The sequence below is a fragment of the Spermophilus citellus genome, assembly GCF_964194105.1.
Source record: "Spermophilus citellus genome assembly, chromosome: X".
NCBI lineage: Eukaryota > Metazoa > Chordata > Mammalia > Rodentia > Sciuridae > Spermophilus > Spermophilus citellus.
The window spans coordinates 31,168,278-31,192,093 of NC_138190.1; the positions used below are offsets into that span (position 1 = coordinate 31,168,278).

Below are 23,816 nucleotides of genomic sequence, written 5' to 3' on the forward strand. Positions count from 1 at the left end.
CTTTAGTACCTGGTGGCCATAACTAATCTATAGTAATGTCTTTCTTTCTTGCTGGTCAGATTTTTACTCCAAGTAATGTCTTTTAATTGACTGTATTTGGCAAGTGAGATAAGATATATTCACCAGCTTAGTCCATCTAGAGTTCCCAGTATTATATTACATTGCCTCTTGGTACAAGAAATACATAGGAGATGTTTATGGAATGCTCTTGATAATTTGATTAGGCTGGGATTAGAAGATCTTGTGTCCTGCTTCATTACCTCCCAGTTACTTATCCTTCTGAATTAGTCTGTTTGGTTAGAGTTAACCATTTTCCTTAACTATTATTTTCCATTTAGCTAGCATGCAAGAAAAAATATTTTCTCTTTGTAGTATTTTGTAAGTTTTCCTCCTAAAAGCTCAAAGTACATTATTATGATGATGATGATTAAAGATTTGAATGCTGGTGTATTATTACCAAGGAACATTAGAATTTCTGCCAAATCCAGAAGGCATTATCTCATATCTTGTCTTCTTTTTTATTTTATTGGTTATTTTTAGTTACACGACAGTAGAATCCATTTTGACATAATTATAAAATCATGGAATATGTCTTGTTCTAATTCAGTCCCCAGTACCTCTCCTTCCCCTCCCCTCCCCTGACCCCCAACCCTTTCCCTCTACTTTGCTGATCTTTCTGCCTTCAAAATACATTATTGCTGATTTTTTGTTTTTTCCTCAGGAAAACTGATTGAAAACCCAGAGATAGCTTAAAACTGCACTAGCATATGTACTTTGTTTAAAAACAAGGAAGTTTATGGTTTTGATCAACTTTGCACTTGTCAGACCATATACAGATTATTGCACTTAACATAGGACACTATTTTTTGAGAGAAAGATGGTGCAGATATTCACTTTATATGACAAACAGATGAAGAAAAAAGAAACCTGTTTACCTTGGAAAAGAGAAGCCCCAAGGGAAAAGAGTTACTGCCTTTCTTCATGTGCTAGTTGGAGGAGGTTGTTTTAGAGCCAATTTAGACTAATGGCTATGAAGTTGTAATTCAGTGAAATGTCTCTTGAAAAAGACCACTGTAGTCAAAAAATATGACAAATGCATATACCATGCTCCCTTTCAGGGGATGTGCAAGTATATATTAAATATATATTAAGGGCCCTAAAAACATCACGTAGTAAGATTTCTCTTTAAATTTGTTAATCAACGCATTCCATAGACAACTTCCTCAGAACTAGTTTTCTAAGGAGTTGGCATTAGAGTAGTAATTTTCAAATTGTGATAATGAGAATGGTAACATCAACATTACCTGGGAACTGATTACAAATGTAATTTCTTGACCCTGGCCCAGACCATTGGAATTAGAAACTGCTGGTAAGTCCCAGCAATCTGTGTAATAATGAGTCCTAGGAGATTCTGATGTTGCCAAAAATGTGAAAAGCACTTCTAGTAAATTCTGTTGTTATTCTCCAACTCAACAGTGCCCTTTTGGTTTCTTTCATAGCATTTTCCATAATTTGTATTTTTAAATTATTTTTCTAATGATATTATATAACTCAATTCATTTTATAGATGGTTTCCCATACAAGGTGTAAAATAAAAGAAATACTTATTGAATGCCAACCATGGTTTTTACCCTAGTGTAAGTACCATCTAGCTGGTATTAATTTGGATACTTTAAAGAATCCTAAATAATTAATCTGTATCTTCTATAAACTGAAATATATATTTAAATAATGAGGTAAAACATAAATTCACTGTCATTGTCTTCTTTTACAAATACTTGAGGGACTAGGGTTGTGGCTCAGTGGTAGAGTGCTTGCCTAGCATGTGTGAGGCATTGGGTTCAATTCTTGGCACCACATTTAAAAAAATGAATAAATAAAATAAAGGTGCTGTGTCCATCTACAACTAATTTTTTTTAAAAAAAATACTTGAAATTTGGAAAATGGAGAACTTTCACTTTATCATCTTAAAATATCTGTTTTGAGCCAGGCATGGTGGTACATGCCTGCAATTCCAGCAACTTGGAGCCTGAGGCAAGAGAATGGCAAGTTCAAGGCCAGCCTCAGCAATTTAGTGAGAACCTCAGCAACTTAGCAAGACCTTCTCTCAACATAAAATAAATAAATAAAAAGGACTGGAGATGTAGCTCAGTGGTAAAGCACTCCTGGATTCAATCCCTGATACCCCCCCAAATCTGTTTCATGCCTTCTCCCATATTATAAATTCATAAAATTAGGAAATTTTCTAATCTTTTAACATTAACAGAGATTAAATTCTGGTGGTATTAAATTTATGTCTCCAACAAGCAAGGCACTTTTAGAAAAACATTGTTAAAGTACAGCTTAAATTGTATTAGTGTATAAAAATAAAAAGAATGCACCATAAGTGCACATGTAACTATTGCCTAATTTATTATACTGGGCGTCATAAACATGTTTTGAATGTTTATATGAAATGCCTCTAAAAGTTATGCAAAATAATTTCCTTTTCCTTAAGAAGGACAGTAAAATGAGTTTGGGGTGTGTTAAAGTGTCACCACACTATACTTAAGTGCATTTAGAACAAAATTACTATTAGTGTTTCCTTGGAAGGAATTATAGCCAAATTTATCTTAACTTCTTGTTATTGTTTTGTCACTTCTTTTGAAGTCAGGGTTCTCTGGGTAAATATTATTAGGTCAATTGCAGGTCTATTTCTTCTTAGATGGACAAATACTGAAAGACTTCTACAGTCTGAATTTAGATTTGGTTGCTGTTGTCCAACAGCCGAATGCCTTGGGGTATCCACTTACTGTAATGAATATAAGTAGTGGTATCATTATTACTATATTTAAACACTCATGCTCGGCAGGAATGTGCTAAAGTTTGAATATAACATGGTAAATTATGTCACGGGGCAACTGCTACTGAAAGGACACACTCACATATGAGGAAGCTAGCAGATGCAGTGCTTGTGAGCTAAGTGTTACTTCATTGCTGACTCACACAAAGAGGTTTAGGATGTTGCCTGTGTTATCTGAAGAACATCTGGCAGTTTCCATCTTGTATTGTAATTTACCTTATGGAATTTTCATTCCATTTTTATGCTTATTATTATATCTCTTTTTAGTTTTCCTCACGGGAGAAAGAGCCAATTCAGTATTAAAACGCTACCGAAGAGCTAATGGACTTTTTGAAGAAATAAGACAGGGCAACATTGAACGTGAGTGCAAAGAAGAAGTCTGCACATTCGAAGAAGCCAGGGAAGCTTTTGAAAATAATGAGAAAACTGTAAGTATACGAGCATTTTGCCTACGTTTTGATTTATATTTGAGATCCGAAGTATGCACATTGTTATTAATTAAAAATTAACTTTTTCGAGGAAGCCTGAAAGTGGCATGTAATAACATTCCATGCGTGGGAAAGCTAAGTTCACTTCCCTGTTCACTGGTGTGTTTCCACAGGATTCTGCCAAGAGCAAAGATTCATCAACTTGGCAAGGGAGAAGAATTTAATTCACCCAAGGCTTTGATCTAGAAAGATAATATCCTTACCTACTACCAAAGAGAAAGGATGGAGGAAGCTAATGAAAGCTGATAATATTTTTAAATGTTTTACTTCTCCTATTAAAGAAAAAACATATTTAGACTCCCCATCCCCATTCAGTGAGACTATTTCCCTTTACCTCTCTTTATTCTGGACTGTGTGCTCTTCAAGGAGAGCAGGGATGGGAAATCACAAGGCAGGGGTGTATATTCTATAGAACTGCTTCACAGTTGGAAATCACATTACTAGAGGTAACCATTGTAGAAAGATCTAGTGCCCTGTACCATGAAAATAACACTAGCTGCTAAACAAGTGATGGCTGAGGTGCTGGAGGGATATAGAACACACCTCAAGAGCAATGGATACAGAAGAGTTTTAAAGAGAGGGATTTTGATCTTTTGTTAGGTAGAGAAAGCCCCAGAAGGAGATCAAGGGAAGATGCTTAGAGAGACATGATTGCTAGGTTCTATTATATACAGCGAAAGCAAAATTCATTTAGAACTTGATAATCTGTGAAGTTCATCAGCTTTGTTGATTCACTTGGAGTTTATTGTTGTATATAGTATGAGGCAGGGATCTGATTTTTCCACATGACTACCCAGTTTTCCAAACACCATTTAATATAAAGCTCTTCTTCTCCCTAGTGATTTTAGTTAACATTTTATCGTGTACCTAATTTCCATATGTCTATTTGGCAATTCCCTATTCTGGTCCATTGGGCCATCTCGCTGCTCAAATATTAGAACCATACTGTTTTAGTTATAGTGGATATGTAGTATGTTTTAGTGTAAATTAGAACTACTTCTCCTTTGTATTGACTTCTTCAGTGGTTTGTGAGCATTGCATTCCTGATGTTCCAGATAACTTTTAATATTGATTTGCCTAGCTCCAGGAAAAAAAAAGTCAGTATTTTTACTAGGACTTCTTTCAGTTTATGTCCTTTCCCCTAAAATTTGTTCTTACCACAGCCTTTCTGATTTCATAAATATTAATTTCATCCATCCATCTCATTGCTGGTGTCCAGAAGTTGCTTCAATCACCATTCTTCTCTCCTTTTCATATCCCACATTCCATCTGCCAATAGTTGGTTCTATCTTGAAATTACATTCAGAATGTAGTCACATTTCAGCCTCTCTTCATGTTACCATTATATATCCAAGTCACCACCACCTTCTCATCTGTATGATTTCTTGGTCCTCTTTGATTCTCAAAACAGCAGGCCATACTTTAAAATCTCTTTTCTGCATTTTCTCATCTCCCTCAGTAAAAGCCAAAGCACTCAGAATCATATATAAGATACTACATAATCATCTCCATCTCAAACTTCCACTGCTCTGTAGTTATTTTATTTATTTATTTATTTTTTTGCCACATCTCTTACAACACTCTACCCTTTATATTCACTTTGCTGTGGCTTGCTTGTGCCTTCACACACACACACACACACACACACACACACACCACAGTTCTACCTCATGGCATTGGCACTTGTGCTTTGCTCTTCCTGATGGATGTATCTGAGCTTGCTGATCTCGGTCAGGTCTTTGCTCAAGTTCACTTTCTCAGTGAGAAAGTATCCTACCTTAAATTACAACCTGGAGTCCCTTCCATGAATTATTTTTCTTCCCAGCATTTATCACCATCTAACATCCATTTGTTGTATTTGTTAATTGATCACTCTCTCCCCAGGACTCTTAGCTCTATGACAACAGCATTTCTCATCTGTTTTGTTCTTAGCTATGGTCCCTAGCAAAGCTGGCACATAATGGGCACTAAATAAATATTTGATGATGGAATGAAGTAATGGATTGGCATATTATGAAGTACATTTAATGCATAGGAAGATGTGATTTAAAACTTTTTCACACATTGACTGAAAGAGGTGGACTTTAAAATGGATTTTTATTATATTGACATTATGTTTGTTCTCTTCTTTATGGTTTAAAGTCTGTAATCCAGGTTTGCTTATGCCATTAAAAGGCCATTTACAATAAAGTGTGTTGAAGGGCTTTTGTCTAAGTGTAATAAAATTGGCAATCTCATCCTTTATTTGCTTTAGAACAACTATTTCAGAATAGTGTTTTTTTTTTTATGTGCTAAGAAGGATCTAGCATTGGACAACAGTTTCATCTTAATCTTGGCAACGAAGAAAATGCTTGGCTTTTGAGATTTGCTTTCTACTCTTAGACTTCTTATTATGTTTTTTTTTTTAACTAAATTCTATTGCTTGGAACAGGTTTACTTACACATATTTTCATCATCCCCAAATGTAGACTGATTTTAAAAGTCCACTTTCAGTAGACTGAAGTTTTACTTGAAATTCTATTTATAATTCTTTACCTAATTGGGAACACAAGTATAATTAGACAATGGGAGAAAACGTGTTGTGCTTAATGTTCCTCCTTATCACCAAATAGAAATTAGGTCAGATTTACTCAGACCTCATCTGCTGAATACCTACTACGTACCAGACATAGGACACATAACAGTGAATAACCTGCCACTCACTCATGGCTTTTGAGATCTGATAGAGGTAGCTGACATATACACAAAAGTTCATAAACACTCTGTACATCTTAAATATATACAATTTTTATTTGTCACTTATACCTCAGTAAAGCTCAAGGAGGAAAAAGCAGTAATTATCTGAATGGCATGCCCAAATCCTCTCTGTAGAGAATTAGATAGATCTGTTGGTGTCTCAGCTCTGCCATCTACTGACTGTATTGCTTTGTAGTAAACATTTCACCATTTATTTTTATGTCTTTTGAAGGGGGAAAATTATACCCACAGCCTAGCATAGAGAAAGCTTTCAATAAATACATTTTATTCTAGTTTTTAGGTGAATTATAGATACTTTATTTAGGAATCATTACTAATTTCTACCATTGTTATTTTTCTCTCCTGTCTATGGGACCATGAGGGTTCTCTGCATTTTGGAACTTTTTTTTTTTTTTTGTACTGGGAATCAAACCCAGGCAGGAGCACTTTACCACTGAGCCTCATCCCCAGTCCATTTTATTTTTATTTATTGATAATTTTTTAATACTGGGGATTGAACCCAGGGGCACTTTACCACTGAGCCACATTCCCAGCCCTTTTCATTTTTTATTTTGAGACAAAGTCTCAGTAAGTTGCTTAGGGCCTTGCTAAGTTGCTGAGGCTGGCCTTGAACCTGCAATCCTCATGTCTCAACCTCCTGAACCACTGGAGCTTTTAATCTGGAGGTGCCATGAAGAAAATAGTAATAATTGTTTTCTTGGTGTTTTTTTTTTTGTGTGTGTGTGTGTGTGTGTGTGTGTGTGTGTGCGCGCGCTAGGGATTGAAACCCAGGGCCTTGTGCAAGCTAGGCAAGCACTCTACCAACTGAGCCACATCCCCAGTCCTAGTAATAACTCTTTAAAACAACAATTTCATAACTTTATTTTTCACAATTTCTGGTTTATTTTGTTTGACTTCCAAAGTGGTTATTACCAAACTTCAAGGTGCAGATAAAGTTACAGATAAAATTTAAAATTTTTCTATAAAATTCATGACCATTTTAGTTAGCTTTCTGCACTGTGACAAAATACCTGAGAAAATCAACTTAAAAGGAGGATAGATTTATTTTGGCTCCCAATTTCAGAAGTCCATGGTCAACTGGCTACATCAGTTTGGGCTTGTGGTTAGACAGTACATTATGGCAAGAAGTATATGACAGAGAAGGCCTACTCACCTCATGGTAGTTGGGAAGCAAAGAAAGACGGGAAGATGCCAGGGTCCCAGTATGCCCTACAAGGACACCCCCAGTGATCTGACTTCCTTCTACTAGGCCCCACCTCCTGAAGTTTGCACCACCTTCCACTAGCTTCACCAGCTGGGACCAAGCCTTCAACACATGAGTTTTGGTAGGACATTTAAGATCCAAACCATAACAATGACTGTGACTCCTCAAAACTGTCAAGGTCATAAAAAAATTTAAAAACAACACTGAAGTAACTCTCACAGGGCAAAGACTAAAGAGACATGATGATTAAATGAATGTGGGTTAGATTCCAGAATAAAGGACAACAATGGGGAAACTAGTGAAATCCAAGTTTAGTTAATAGCAGTGGGCCAGTAGTGGTGCAGTAATTATAATAAATCTACCATTGCTAATATAAAAGCTAACAAACACTAGGGGTGAGGGGTATTGGGAAATGTTGTATATCATCTCTGCAACTTTCGTAAAATTTAAAATTATTCCAAACTAAGAGAGTTCATTTTAAAAATGTCCAATCCAGGGTTCACAGGACTTCATGGGTTCAGGGAACTTGCTTTAATAGATGACACTTTGTTAAATTCTAAAGCAAATTGTTTAGCAAAAACCAACTTAGAATACTTGAGGATTTCTACAGTGTGTGTTATTTCTGGGGGTGTTGATGACTGTTATGTCTGGTATTATCCCAAGTCGTTCTGCTTCCTGTACACCCCATGCTTCAACCCACCTCCAAGTTACAGATGTATTTAGAGACTAAGTTGTTAATATCCAAGAATTTGAGATCTAAGTCCAGCAATTCTATTTTAAGATAATCCCTCTCATTCCAAAGTGTTGTCATTTAATTTTTTTGTAGAAATTACTGGGAAAGAAAAGGACATGCCATATCCCCTCAAACATGTTACAAAAGCTACATTGGAAATCTTTGAATTTAGAGTCTATGGCAAAAGGTAGCATGTAAACACTTGTGGTTATCAACAATAATTATAAGAAGTGCTCATGTCTGAGGTATTTAAGAATTCATCATTAGTTCCTGGAGATTACTCATTTTACTTGCAGGCAGAAACTCAGATTCTTTGGCACTCTTAGAGATACTCTTGTTTCACTTAGGTTCTCATGATCTGCTGATGACACTTGAGCTAGATTTAGAACTTTAATTCAGGAAGGAAGAAAGGTGGAAGATGAACCTAGGCACAGAAATACAGAAGGAAAACTTGACATATCACTATGACCATATTTCCCTGCACCATTCCTAGACTCATCCCAGGCCCTCCTAAGTGAGCCAAATAAGATGTTCCCCTTTAGACAGCTGGAGATGGTTTCCTGGGGGCTCTCAAAGGCTTCCTCACTACTTCTTTTGGGAACTCTTGAGAATAAGTTAAATGGACAAAATATGTCATTTTGTACAATTGGCACTCTGAGTTATTGCAGAGATGAGGAAGATCTGGTTTCTATAGGCAGACATCATTTTCCCTTATACGATCAAAGTAAGTTTTTATTGATCATATTATTGATTTTGATGTTAATTTCATGGTGAATTTTAGCCTCTGGTAGTTGGGCCCTTTTGTAAATTCATAAATCCTCTGTAGTCTCAAGTTATTCTTGTTGGGTTATAGTTCTAACATAATTAGGAGGGTTTCAACCCATATGATATTAGTAAAGTAGTATACTGGCTCCTGTGGGAGTCCCTTCTGCTATGCAGTGTGTTAACATTGACCTGCAGTGACCTCAGCAGGTTTTCTCTCCCAGCACCAGTTAACCTTTTTCAGATCTAAACTTACTGAACAGGTACTAGTGAGATGGGCAGGTGTATTTGTTGTCACTTGCAGAATAAACTGCACTGTGTATTTAATAATTCTGCATATTATAGACAGCAGTGTCTAGTTAAAAATGTCCTGTTTGCCAGGCATAGTGGCACACACCTATAATCCCAGTGGCTCTAGAGGCTGAGGCAGGAGGATCACAAGTTCAAAGCCAGCCTCAGCAACTTAGCAAGGCCCTAAACAACTTAGCAAGAACCTGTCTCAAAAAAAAAAAAAATTAAAAGGGCTGGGGATGTAGCTCAGTGGTTAAGCACTCTTGGGTTCAATCCCCACTAGCATCCCTCACCAAAAAAAAAGATATCATTTTTTTTTTATGGCTGGATAATATTCCATCATGTATATTTAACACATTTTCTTTATCCATTCATCTGTTGATGGGCATCTAGGCTGATTCTGTATTTTAGCTATTGTGAATGGTGCAGCAATAAATATAGGCATGTAGGCGTCTCTTTGTTATGCTGATATCATTCCCTTTGGATATATACCCAGAAGTAAGGTAGCTGAACCACACACTAAGTTAAGTGAAATAAGTCAGTCACAGTAAGACAAAATACATGTTCTCCCCCATATGTGTATGTTTTAAAAAGTTGATCAGAATGTGTAATAGTGATTCCTAAATGCTAGGAATGGTGGAGAAGAGAGAATAGAGCAATGTTAGATAACCCGTACACAAAACAGAAGTAGTAAGTTTTGGTGTTCCACAGTATGGTAGGATGACTATATTTCACAATAAGCTATTATATATTTTATGAATACTAGAAGAAAGGCATTCAAAGCCTCCAAACTAATGATGTCAGAAATGTTATCCTGATTTGATCAGTAAGTATACACATATTGAAATATCATACTGTACTTCATAAATATGTATTATTATTATGAGTTAATAAAAATTTTAATGTTTAAGGAGATGGAAATTTTAACTACCTAATTTGATTATTACCACACTGCAAACATATATCAAATTATCCCTGTGTGCCATAAATTTATATAATTAAAATAATAATTAAAAAAATTTAAAACTATCCATTTTCATCCATTTTTAACTTCAGCATTCAATGTGCTTTATGCTTACCTCTTCCTCCTCCTCCACTCCTTTAGCTGCTGCTAGACTTTGACCATAGATCATAGAATGAGGAGAGGGGGGCATAGTCTCTTGTTTAACTCCTACACTCTCCCACTTCTCTCTTCTCTGGTATTTTGAGGACTAGGAGGAAGTAAGGGAAAAGAGAAAAAATGTTAACTGGTATTGCTATAGCCTCTTCTTAACTATCACTAATCCTATGGTGAGCCCAGTTATAAGTTGGGTGGGAGGTACATAGCATTCTTTTTTTTTTCCTTGAATATTTATTTACTTCTTCTTCTTCTTCTTCTTCTTCTTCTTCTTCTTCTTCTTCTTCTTCTTCGTATTATTATTATTATTATTATTATTATTATTTCTTCTTCTTACATACATGACAATTGTGGAATGCATTACATTCATAATTATCCATTCACAGCACAGTTTTTTGTAACTCTGTATATAAAGTATGTTCACGCCAGATTATGCCATTATATGTCAGCTATTTTTTTTGCATTATAATTCTTAATACACCTTTATACCACAATTTATCATATCTCTGTTTGTATATAAGGTATGATGAAACAAAATTCACATCTTCATACATGTATTTTGTATAATAATGACCAACTCCTTCCACCATCCTTGCTAATCCCCTTCTCCCTCCCTTTCCCTCACACCCCATTCCCTATCTAGAAGTAATCTTCCTCCCATGCTCTCCCTCCCTACCCCACTTTGAGTCACCCCCCCTTTTATCAGAGAAAACATTTGGCATTCGTTTTTTGGAGATTGGCTAACTTCACTTAGCATAATCTTCTCTAATGCCATCCATTTTCCTGCAAATGCCATGATCTTATTCTTTTTTAGTGCTGAGTAATATTCCATTGTGTATAAATGCCACATTTGTTTACTTTTTATTTTATTTGTTTTAATTAGTTACACATGACAGTACAATGATCTTGACATATTATACATTTGAATCAGATGGGATATAATTTCTAATTTTTCTGCGTGTACAGGTTGCAGAATTACATTGGTCATGCAGTCACGTATATACCCACAGCAATAATAATGTCTATTTTATTCTGCAGTCCTTCAATTCCCCCTTCCTCTCCCCTCCCCTCCCATCACTTCTCTCTACCCAATCTAATGTGACCCACTTCTTTTTTTTTTTTCCTCACATCATCATACCTGAATTCTGTATAACCAAGGGGGTCTCCTTCCCTCTTCCATGCAGTACCCTTTCTCCCTCCCTTTCCCTCCCACCTCTCTTCCCTATCTACAGGTAATTTTCTTCTCATGCTCTTCCTCCCTACCCCATTTTGAGTCATCTCCCTTTTTTTATCCATTCATCTACTGAAGGGCATCTAGGTTGGCTCCACAGTTTAGCTATTGTGAATTGTGCTGCTATAAACATTGATGTGGCTGTGCCCCTGTAGTATGCTGTTTTTAGGTCCTTTGGATATAGTCTGAGAAGAAGAATAGTTGGGTCAAATGGTGGTTCCATTCCCAGCTTTCCAAGGAATCTCCATACTGTTTTCCAAATTGGCTGCACTAATTTACAGTCCCACCAGCAATGTATGAGTGTACCTTTTTCCTTTTTCCCCACATCCTCGCCAATGCTTGTTGTTGTTTGTCTTAATAATGGCTGCCATTCTTACTGGAGTGAGATGGTATCTTAGAATAGTTTTGATTTGCATTTCTCTGATTGGTACAGATGATGAGCATTTTTTCATATATTTGTTGATTGATTGTATATCCTTTTCTGAGAAGTGTCTGTTCAGGTCCTTGGGCCATTTATTGATTGATTATTTGTTTTTGTTTTTTGGGTTTTTTTTTTTTTTTTGGTGCTTATCTTGTTGAGCTCTTTATATACCCTAGAGATTAGAGCTCTATCTGATGTGTGAGGGGTAAAAATTTACTCCCAGGATGTAGGCTCCCTGTTCACCTCACAGATTATTTCTTTTGCTGAGAAAAAAAAAAAAAAAACTTTTTAGTTTGAATCCATCCCATTTGTTGATTCTTGGTTTTAATTCTTGTGCTATAGGCGTTTTATTAAGGAAGTTGGGGCCTAGCCCCACGTGATGGAGATTAGGGCTTAGTTTTTCTTCTATTAGACACAGAGTTTCTGGTTTAATTCCTAGATCCTTGATCCATTTGGAGTTAACTTTTGTGCATGGTGAGAGATAGGGATTCAATTTCATTTTGTTGCATATGGATTTCCAGTTTTCCCAGCACCATTTGTTGAAGAAGCTATCCTTTCTCCAGTGCATGCTTTTGGCACCTTTGTCTAATATAAGGTAGTTGTAATCTTGTGGGTTAGTCTCTGTGTCCTCTATTCTGTATCATTGGTCTACCAGCCTGTTTTGGTGCCAGTACCATGCTGTTTTTGTTACTATTGCTCTGTAGTATAGTTTAAGGTCTGGTATAGCCATACCACCTGTTTCACTCTTCTTGCTTAGAATTGCTTTAGCCATTCTGGGTCTCTTATTTTTACAGATGAATTTAATGACTGCTTTTTCTATTTCTAGGAATGACATTGGGATTTTGATCAGAATTGCATTGCACCTATATAGTACTTTTGGTAGTATGGTCATTTTAATAATATTAATTCTGCCTATCCATGAGCTAGGAGGATCTTTCCAACTTCTAAGGTCTTCTTCGATTTCTCTATTTAGGGTTCTGTAGTTTTCATTGTATAGATCTTTCACCTCTTTTGTTAAGTTGATTCCCAAGTATTTTTTTTTTTTTTGAGGATGTTGTGAATGGGGTAGTTTTCCTCATTTCCTTTTCAGAGGATTTGTCACTGATATACAGAAATGCCTTTGATTTATGGGTGTTGATTTTATATCCTGCCACTTTGCTGAATTCATTTACTAGTCCTAGAAGTTTCCTGATAGAGTTTTTTGGGTCTTCTAGGTATAAACTCATATCGTCAGCAGATAGTGCTAGTTTCAGTTGTTCTTTTCCTATATGTATCCCTTTAATTTCTTTTGTCTGTCTAATTGCTCTGGCCAGTGTTTCAGGAATTATGTTGAATAGAAGTGGTGAGAGAGGGCATCCCTGTCTTGTTCCAGATTTTAGAGGGAATGCCTTTAGTTTTTCTCCATTTAGAATGATGTTGGCATGAGGCTTAGTGTAGACAGCCTTTACAATGTTGAGATAAGTTCCTGTTATCCCTAGTTTTTCTAGTGTTTTGAACATAAAGGGGTGCTGTATTTTGTCAAATGCTTTTTCTGCGTCTATTGAGATGATCATATGGTTCTTATCTTTATGTCTAATGATGTGATAAATTACATGTTTTGATTTCCATATGTTGAACCAACCTTGCATCCCTGGGATGAATCCCACTTGATCATAGTGCACAATCTTTTTGATATGTTTTTGTATTCGATTTACAGTATTTTGTTGAGGATTTTTGCATCTATATTCATTAGAGATATTGGTCTCAAGTTTTCTTTCTTTGAGGTGTCTTTGTCTGGTTTTGGAATCAGAATAGAATAGAATGCCACAGGGAATAGAATGCCATAGAATGAACTTGGAAGTACTCCCTCTTTTTCTATCTCCTGAAATAGATTGAAGAATATTGGTATTAGTTCTTCTTTAAAGGTCTTTTAAAACTCGGCTCTATATCTGTACAGTCCTGGGCTTTTCTTGGTTGGTAATCTTTTGATGGCTTCTTCTATTTCCTCATTTGATATTGGTCTGTTTAAGTGGTATATCTTCCTGACTCAATCTGGTCAGGTCATATGACTTTAGAAATTTATCGATGCCTTCACTATCTTCTATTTTATTAGAGTATACGGTTTCAAAATAATTTCTAATTATCTTCTGTATTTCTGTAGTATCTGTTGTGATATTGCCTTTTTCATCATGAATGCTAGTCATTTGGGTTCTCTCTCTTCTTCTCTTCATTAGCATGGCTAAGGGCCTGTCAATCTTATTTATTTTTTCAAAGAACCAACTTTTAGTTTTCTCAATTTTTTCTATTGTTTCTTTTGTTTCAATTTTATTGATTTTAGCTCTGACTTTAATTATTTCTTGGCTTCTACTGATTTTGCTGCTGGTTTGTTCTTCTTTTACTAGGGCTTTGAGATGTAGTGTGAGGTCATTTATTTGTTGGCTTTTTCTTCTTTTAAGGAATGAACTCCATGCAATGAATTTTCCTCTTAGTACTGCTTTCATAGTGTCCCAGAGATTTTGGTATGTTGTGTCTGCGTTCTCATTTACCTCTAAGAATTTTTTCATTTCCTCCTTGATGTCTTCTGTAACCCATTGTTCATTCAGTAGCATAGTATTCATTCTCCATGTGATGTATGAATTTTTATTTCTTATTTTATCGTTGATTTCCAATTTCATTCTATTATGATCAGATAAAATGCATGGTAGTATCTCTACTCCTTTGTATTTGCTAAGAGTTGCCCTGTGGCATAATATATGGTCTATTTTTGAGAAGGATCCATGTGCTACTGAGAAAAAAGTGTATCCACTTGATGTTGGTTGATATATTCTATATATATCAATTAAGTTATTAATTATGTTATTGAGTTCTATAGTTCTTTATTCAACTTTTGTTTGGAAGATCTGTCCAGTGGTGAGAGAGATGTGTTAAAATCACCTATGATTATTGTGCTGTGGTCTATTTGACTCTTGAACTTGAGAAGAGTTTGTTTGATGAACATGGCTGCACCATTGTTTGGGGCATATATATTAATAATTGTTATGTCTTGTTGGTGTATGGTTCCCTTGAGCAGTATGTAGTGTCCTTCTTTAACTCTTTTGATTAACTTTGGCTTGAAGTCTACTTCACCCCTGCATGCTTCCAGGGTCCATGTGAGTGGTATGATTTTTCCCAACCTTTCACCTTCAGTCTGTGTATGTCTTTTCCTATCAAATGAGTCTCCTGTAGGCAGCATATTGTTAGGTCTTTTTTATAATCCAGTTTACTAGCCTATGTCTTTTGAATGGTGAGCTTAAGCCATTAAAATTTAGGGTTACTATTGAGATATGGTTTGTATTTCCAGCTATATTTGTTTATTTTTTTCTTTAACTTGACTTGATTTTCCTCTTTGATTAGTTTTTCCTTTAGTGTACTATCTCCCACTGTTGGTTTTCATTGTTATTTTTCATTTCCTCTTCATGAAATGTTTTGCCAAGGATGTTTTGAAGTGCCGGTTTTCTATCTGCAAATTCTTTTAACTTTTGTTTATCGTGGAAGGTTTTTATTTCATCTTCAAACCTGAAGCTTAATTTTGCTGGATACAAGATTCTTGGTTGGAACCCATTATCTTTCAGTGTTTGAAATATATTGTTCCAGGATCTTCTAGCTTTCAGTGTCTATGTTGAAAGATCAGCCATTAACCTCATTGGTTTACCCCTATATGTAATCTGCTTCCTTTCTCTTGTGGCTATTAAAATTTTCTCCTTGTTCTATATGTTGGGCATTTTCATTATAATGTGTCTTGGTGTGGATCTTTTGTGATTTTGCACATTCAGCGTCCTGTAGGCTTATAGGAGTTGGATTTCTGTTTCATTCTTCATTTCTGGAAAGTTTTCTAATATTATTTCACTGAATAGATTGCTCATTCCTTTGTTTTGGACCTCAATACCTTCCTCTATCCCAATAACTCTTAAATTTGGTCTCTTTATGCTATCCCATATTTCTTGGATATTCTGCTCTCATGGCTTCTTATCAGTTTTGCTGTGCTGTCTATGTTCTTTTTGAGTTGATAGAAGTTGACAAAGTATGTCTTCATTGTCTGATGTTCTATCTTCTAAGTGGTCTACTCTGCTGGTGATACTCTCATTTGAGTTTTTAATTTGGTTTATCATTTCTTTCATTTCTAGGATTTCTGTTTGTTTTTTGTTGTTGGTTTGTTTTTTTGGTTTTGTTTTTGTTTTTTTGGTTTTTTTTTTTTTTTTTGGTTTTGTTTTGTTTTTGTATAACCTCTATCTCCCTGTAGAGTTGATCTTTTGTTTCTTGGATTTGTTTATGTAATTCATTGTCAAAGTGATCTTTCATTGTCTGCATTTGTTGTCTAATATCTTCCCTGAGACTCTAGAACATCTGAACCATGTATATTCTGAAATCTTTATCTGACATTTTTTCTGATGAAGATGTTACCTCTTCTAATGATGTATTGTCTTGCATTGTTTGTGGTCCTTTCTTTCCTTGTCTTTTCATGTTGTTCACGTTTCTTTCTGTTGTGTTATTGTTTATCCCCTATAGATTTATATTGCTCTTGTATAGTTCCAAAAATCTCTCCTTTGTGGGGAAAGACAATATTAACAGTTCCCAATATCAACAATACATCATCTGTGGCAAGTTTTCATTATTAATACATTTATAGTTAGTCTCTATGTCTAGAGATGTTGGATTCAATTATTATTTAAAATACAGTCATTAGTTTCATAAAAGGCATACAGTTTCTGGTGGCATATAGAGAACTGAGGGTCGGGAGTAGGATGTTATAAGGCGGGGAAGGTGTGAGGATATGGGGTTAATGTATCTTAGCAACTTTGGAGGAGAACTCTAATGAATAGACAGGAGGTAGTTTAGGGAAGAATGTGTAAAATCAAACACCTATATGTATTTAGAAAATTAACTGAAGTAAAAATAGTAAAAGTTAGGAGGTTGAAAGTGGGAGAGAGGGAGGAAGAAAAATAAAAAGGAAAGAAAGAGAAAAAAGAGAGAAGGAGAAAGAAAATAAGAAAAAAGGGAGGGGCCTATGCAATTCCTCTATATTATATTATTCTGGTGATTCAGTTCTTAAAGTCCTATTTCATGCAAAGTTCTTGGTTTCACATATGTTGGGGTTGTGAGGACCAGAGGGGGAAGGGTAGAGGAAAATGGATGAGAAGAGAGAGAAAAAAATCTCTTAGAATTCTGTTTTCTTTTCTTCCCATAGGCTGCATTGTGTATTCCTAGCTTGAGTCTCTGCATTCAGGGTATTGGAGGTAACCAGTGTGAGAGGGCTTGAGCTTCTGCCTGGAGCCTCCTTGCTCTTAGTCTCTCTGAGTTGGAAACCAGATGCCTGTACAATTGCCATGCCCCCCAAAAGATTGTGGGAAAGCTTTTGAGTTATCACATCTGGGGGTGGGGGAGTTGGGAACCAGGTACCTGATCAGCCGCAGAACCACCCTGGTAACCACACCCACCAAGAGATGGCAAGAAAGGTTTTCCAAGATGTTTCTGATGTCGGGTATTTGGTGATGTGGGGGTGCTGGAGTGACCTTGTGCTGTGGTCTGAACTTGGTCTGGTGACCTGCGTGGGAGCAGAGCGTAGTCTGGCGACCTACAGTTCTGTAGAGGTGCTCATTTTCTACTTCTGATCTGCCACTTGTGTTCGGTGCTTGTGTTCAGACTACGGGCTTTGGGGCCAGCATCTGGAGTCTTACCAGCAAGCAAAGCCTCTGCGTTCACTGCGCTCACCGCTCTGGTAGAATCTGCGAAAGATTTGCTGTATGGTATCCTGTCACATGCTCTGAGATGTAGTTTTTCTGTCAAGGCAGGACCCGGTGGAGAAGACTTTTGACTGTTTTCTTAGATTTGTGCGCAGAGCCACCAGAAGCCGTGTCTCCTCTACTCCACCATCTTGGCTCTCCTCCACATAGCATTCTTTAAGGAGGCCTAGAAGGGGCCTCCCTACAACACAGTTCCCAGGAAGCAGAGTTATCGCTCCATGTTGGTCTCTTTTGACTCCTTTCTCAACTGACTCCAACTGTGCCTACCTCTCTCTCTTGCTGTTGGGGCCCTCTGCCTAGCAAGCAGCTTTCTGGGACAAAGTGGCAACAACATAACAACATGGCTCAAGCTTTCCAACGAACCTATGGAAAATTCCTAATGCTCTTTTTAGTCAATGTAAAGGATCTGTTCTATCACTGACCCTATTCTCAACCTTGCTCTTTCCTCAAATCTACCCCAACCATCACACGGGCACATGGTACAGAAGTGGGGCAGATCAACCAGTCAACTGTTTGAGCAGACATCCATGTGGGAAATGAGATGTCAGTGTTCCCTTCTTGCAGGTAACCTACAAGTGGAGGCTTTCCAATAATGAACTGCAGCTAGTCAGTACAATTGATGAGAATAAAACCCTCATGCTCAAATTGGGATTTGAATGGAACCCCAGTGCAGCAACTTGACTTGCTTTGACCTTGTGAACCTCCTGCCTCAGCCTCCTAAGCCACTGGGAGAAGGTAAACTAGGAATCCAGAGAACAGGGGGCAACCTGTCACCCAACACATCATATTCCTAAATATAATGCACTAAACCTCTCCTTGCAAAAAAGGAAAAGGAAAAAAAATAGGAAATAACAATTCTATAATATCACTGAAATGCAAAATAATACAATAGCCAACAGAAAATGCTGATTTTTACAGTTTTTGATAGTTTCTGTCTTTGTACATCATACTGTAAAACTGACAGTGTACACTATTAATTGAAGCCATAAATAAATTACCAAAATTATAAATAATCATGAATAGTAAAAAAACAAAGTATAGCTATTTTGATAAATGTATCCAGATCAGTGGATGACAAAACCTAATAAATATAATATTTCATTTATTCTTCATTTATTCACATTTTAACTTATCTGAAATTGATATGCATTTTACAAACAATGATATATCATGAATTAATTGAAATTTAATTAATAATTGACTTTTTTTCAATATAAAAAATGGTATCCTTTTCAATTCATGGCATATTTGCCAAAGGACAGCAACCAATTACCACCCCTGCTTACTCCCAGAGATTCTAATGTGGATGAGGACACTACTGGAAATGAATTTCTGTTACAATAGGTGGCTGCCAATCCCTTTAATACTGGGGGTTGTCAGTGATTCTTTATTCTAGTGTTAGGATATGGTCCCCTTGGGCCAGGGCATCTGACCATGGCTCTCATGGTTGGAATATCAGTAATAGTAAAAGTTAAGATTTAGTCTAGCCACTTCCAATGTACAATAAAATCAGTTGAAAAATAATTTGGAACCCTACTATAGACCTATATCATTAGCCCAAGTCTTAGGGACCATCAGGCTGAAATAGGGAATATATCCCTTACTGCAACACACAGCACCAGTAGATCCAAAGAGGGTAATGGCTTTCTTGAATTATATGTTTTAGAGGGTCACACTTAAAATGACACTATTATTTGAATGTCAAGATAATATAATTCCCAAAGCTAATATTTGATACCAAGCATTGCTTATCATGAATAGGCTAAAGACTGATTTTTCATACCATTCCATTATTGACAAAAGACTCTTTGAGTAAGCTTTAATCATCTTCTCACAGGGTCTACAAAAACCAAGTAGGTCAAACTCTTCATTTCACAAATGAGGAAATAACAGCTCCAGAGCAGTTGTTGATTTGCTTATTTTTCCCATTACAAGATACTGATAAAGTCAGAAATGGGACCCAAGTTCCAAGTCTCCTAATTCTGTGTCTTCCCCACTTCCTTCTTCCTCCCTTTCCTCAATGAAAAAAAATGCTCTTCTAATTTAATTGGTAATGGTTATGCTAGGAGCTTTACAATAAACAATTTTACCATCAAGTTTCTTATTCTAGTCCTAATTAGGCATTTGAATGTACATCCCATAATACTTATTCAAAGTCAATATGATAGAAAAAGTGCTGGCTAGTACTGGGATTTAGCTTATTTTTATGACTTTAAAAATATGCTTTAAAAATGCTTTAGAACAACATCGACTGGGATAGACAAAGTGATATTTTCCCATCTTTAAACCAGTATTTTGTGTGCCATAAAGACCAATGATACGATTTCTAACTGGAATTGGAACTCATGGCTTTTAATTACCAGCAGTATATGTTGTTGACACACTTGAAACACAAAGATGTCTTGAAAAGAAAAAAAACCTAATAGATCTTGCAATATAATTGGATCAATTTGAAAAGAACATAGACGTGAACTGAGATCTACCATTATAAGTGTAAAGAGGTAGCAAGATGATAAACAAATAGTCCTATCTAAAGTATCATATTTTTTCAATGCTACAGAGATTCATTTTTTATTATTCTGAAGTACAGATTATATTATAAAGATCTAGGTATGTGCTAATAAGTGAAATGGGATAAATGAGTAAAATATTATAATTCTGAATAAACCCAGACTTTTATATTAGTTTTTTCACTAGAAATGTTCCATTTAGTTTGCTTGTTTCTAATTTAAAATATTTAAACTCAGGGCAAACTCTAGACAAAACAGATAAACAATTATCTATCAGAGATTTTAGTATCACTGAAACCACAAAGAGATTTTTTTCAGTGTGGACCCCTGCCTTCTTATGCCTTCTTCATACTATCATCTCTTGTACTACTCATTTCATTACCCTACAAATTCTGGGTTCATTGCAATTTAATCATTAATTGCCCTACCACTACCACCCCTGGGAAGAAAAGAAAGCAGTTTTTTGAATTAATATATTCTGTGTTGCTAACAAAGACAGCAGACAATTTTGATTACTGATCTAAAACCGATTTTACCTCTTCTTCCTTGACAAGAGAACCCCAATTTTTAGGAGTGAATATATACCCAATTACTACATAGAAGTATTATTCTTTTTTAATCTGTAGTAATGCCTTCTCTTTCATTACTATTCCTATTGGTAATTTGTGTCTTTTTTCCTAACCAAGTTGTCTTGAGAGTTATCTTTTTTTTTTTTTTTAATATCAGCAGTTTTGCTTTTCTCCCTCCCACCCCCTCTAATTCACTGCATTCTCCTTTTAAACACCAGTTCCTTCCTTCCTTCCTTTCTTCTGCTTGATTTGGGTGTTTATCACTTAGCTTTTTGTAGTTCATTTCATCTATGACTTGAGTATTATTTCTTTTTTAGTCTTTCACTTTGTGATCTTAACAAGCAATTACTGGTTGCCTCTAGAGAGGAGGGCTGTACCACTTTTGAATCATGTAAATATATTAACTATTCAAAAAATTATCTGAATTTTTAGAAAAAAAAATGATTACAGTACTGTGGATTGAACCCAGAGCCTCATACACACAAGGTAGGAACTCGAAACTGTACACTCAGCCTGCATTTTTAGAAATTTAAAAAATGGTAATGGAATCATGGTAGTAACTAAACACACAAAAAGTATCTACACACACACACATGCAGGCACACACAAGAGTACCCTTACCATTACCAAAACTCGTTAGGAATTCTAAGAAGATGGAAAAGGAGATATTATCACATTGCTTTGTTCAAAAAAAAAAACAAAACAAAAACGAAACCCTTGCAACAGAAAACTAACTGAAGCACATTCAGAGAAAATTTAAGGGAGAGTCAATAAGATTGAAGACCTAGGTCAACTGTGAGATTAAAGAATTACTCTCTAGGGCTGGGGTTGTGGCTCAGTGGTAGAGCACTTCTCTTGCATGTGAGAGGCACTGGGTTCGATCCTCACCACCACATAAATAAATAAAATAAAGGTATTGTGCCCATCTACAATTAAAAAAAAAGTCTTTAAAAAAAGAATTACTCTTTAAACAGCAGACCTGCTTCCCCTGCCTTGCTATAATCCTCACCCAAATCGGTTAAAGTGGGTAATGAGCACCAATGACATTTGGTCAACTTTAATCGCCAAAAGCTACACTGCAAGGACCCTGAATTCTTTGACCTGAAAGAAAACCCAAGTAACACTAGAGCTTGAGACAACTGAGGAACTGCACAGAAGGGACACAAAATAGAAGCACATATTACCTAGAAGACAGATCCACTAAAGCTTTCTAATGTTGGATATGCCCAAATTTTGGAATTGAGATGATCCCTAGCCCACCTTCAACCTCCATGCCATGCATCCCCAAAGGAGAAGAGAAGTCTGTTAGTGAAGTGGGCCTTACAAGATTTAACGACTATGGATCAGAGTCGTGCTCATTCCCTAGAACAAATCCAAGTAGTCCTTGATTCCCAGATATGAATGGACAAAGTTGGGCCAAATATTTCAGGGACTGAAGAGGAGATCATGATGAACCAAAAACCTAATTCTGGAGGGGGAAAAAACAGATATAATATAGCGAACAGAACTTTACAAAAAAAAGTTCAAATTCATATTCTCAGAATTATAAGGAAGACCATTGACTTATAAAATGAAAACAAATTATGATAAAAAGGAGCAATAGAAAATCCCCAGACACTGCAAATTTAAAATGCACTAGAGACCGTACAGTGCAGTCTCCTCTATTGCTGATGGACTCAGGACCCAAAGGACCAATGAACACAATGCCTGACAATCCTTATGAAGATATGTTAGTCCAGACACTGACGTCACTGAGGAAAGCTGCCATTCAAACGCAGCCTGTGAGATTAACCGTCCCAGAAGCCCTCCATCTAATGAGAGGGTCCCACTGGACAGTATTCACACGAGCCTCTTCTTACCTGACCACCATTACCACGACGCCCGTCCCTCTAGGCCTCTAACTTAAACATTACGCAGGTGAGACGCCCAGCGGAGTCGCCCAGGTTACTGAGGGAACTCTGCGGGGCACAGCAGGGCACAGCAGGGCACAGCCGGGTACCGCCAGGCCCCTGACCCCTGACCCCTGACCCTCAACTCCCAGGAAAACGCCACCGCCATTGCCAGGCTCCACAGCCGCCATTACCCGCTTGCCTTCCGCCGAGGTCAGACCGGCCCAGGCCCCGGCACCGCTCACCGCCCCAGGCGCCGCCCTCAGACAGCCTGGCAGCGGTCCGGGGACCCCGCCGCCGCTACCGCGGCCGCCGCCGCTGCCCACTGCGCAGCCCCAGAGCCCGCTCCGCCCTCGCCTTCGTGGTGGCACCCCTCCTGCCCGCGCCCGTCATGGTGCCCATCGTGGTGTCGCAGGTGCGCCACAACTACCACCCCGACTGCGAGGCCGCCGTCAACAGCCAGATCCAGGTGCAACTGCACGCCTCCTACGTCTACCTGTCCTCGGCCGCCTTCTGCCACCGCCCACAAGTGGCCCTGGAGCACTTCGCCAGCTTCTTCCTGCGCCTGTCGCACGAGTGGAGGGACCGCGCCGAGAAGCTGATGGAGCTGCAGAACCAGCGCGGAGGCCACATCCGGCTCCACGACGTCGAGCAGCCCGAGCGCAGCGCCTGGCACAGCGGCCTCCAAGCCATGGAGTGCGCCTTCCACCTGGAGAAGAGCCTCAACCAGGGCCTCCTGGAGCTGCACCACCTGGCCGCCGAGAGGGGCGACCCCCACCTCTGCCAGTTCCTGAAGCGCCACTATCTGCACCAGCAGGTCCTCATCATCCGCGAGCTGGCCGGCTACCTGACCAACCTGCGCAGGATTCAGGCCCTGGAAGACCCGATGGCCGAGATCCTCTTTGACAGGCTCACCCTGGGCCGCAGCTGCAAGGACGACTGAGCAGGACTGTGCCCAGCCCATGCCACCCCCCGGGTGGGTCCCCAGGCCGGGCCTACACGTAGCCCTTTCAGCAAGTTCCCTTCAGTTTGGGCCTTTCAGTTTGATTGTTACTTCCAATAAAGTTATTTATTTGAAATAAAGGTGTTCAGTTGGTGTGTGTGTGTGTGTGCGCGTGTGTGTGTGCGTGCGTGTGTGTGTGTGTGTGTGTGTATGTATGTGAGAGAGAGAGAAGCACAAAGAGAAACTCTCACTTTTCCAGAATGAGGGCAGATCCTTGTGTATCCAGGATTCTTTCTAACC

General features: G+C 37.7%; 2 protein-coding genes across 3 annotated transcripts in view; both read left to right on the forward strand.

The window, feature by feature from the left end:
- PRRG1 (proline rich and Gla domain 1) overlaps positions 1-23,816 on the forward strand; it is a 101,211-nt gene that overhangs the window by 66,510 nt on the left and 10,885 nt on the right. For both annotated transcript variants that reach the window (XM_081276744.1, XM_081276745.1), the window contains one exon: positions 3,110-3,270. In XM_081276744.1, coding sequence (XP_081132870.1) covers positions 3,110-3,270 — 161 coding nt within the window. The remainder of the gene's footprint in view (positions 1-3,109; positions 3,271-23,816) is intronic.
- Positions 22,965-23,516, forward strand: LOC308638856 (ferritin heavy chain-like; the record flags this gene model as incomplete). The annotated part of the gene is made up of 1 exon (XM_081276746.1): positions 22,965-23,516. The coding sequence occupies one exon, from the start codon at positions 22,965-22,967 to the stop codon at positions 23,514-23,516; it is 552 nt and encodes a 183-aa protein (XP_081132872.1).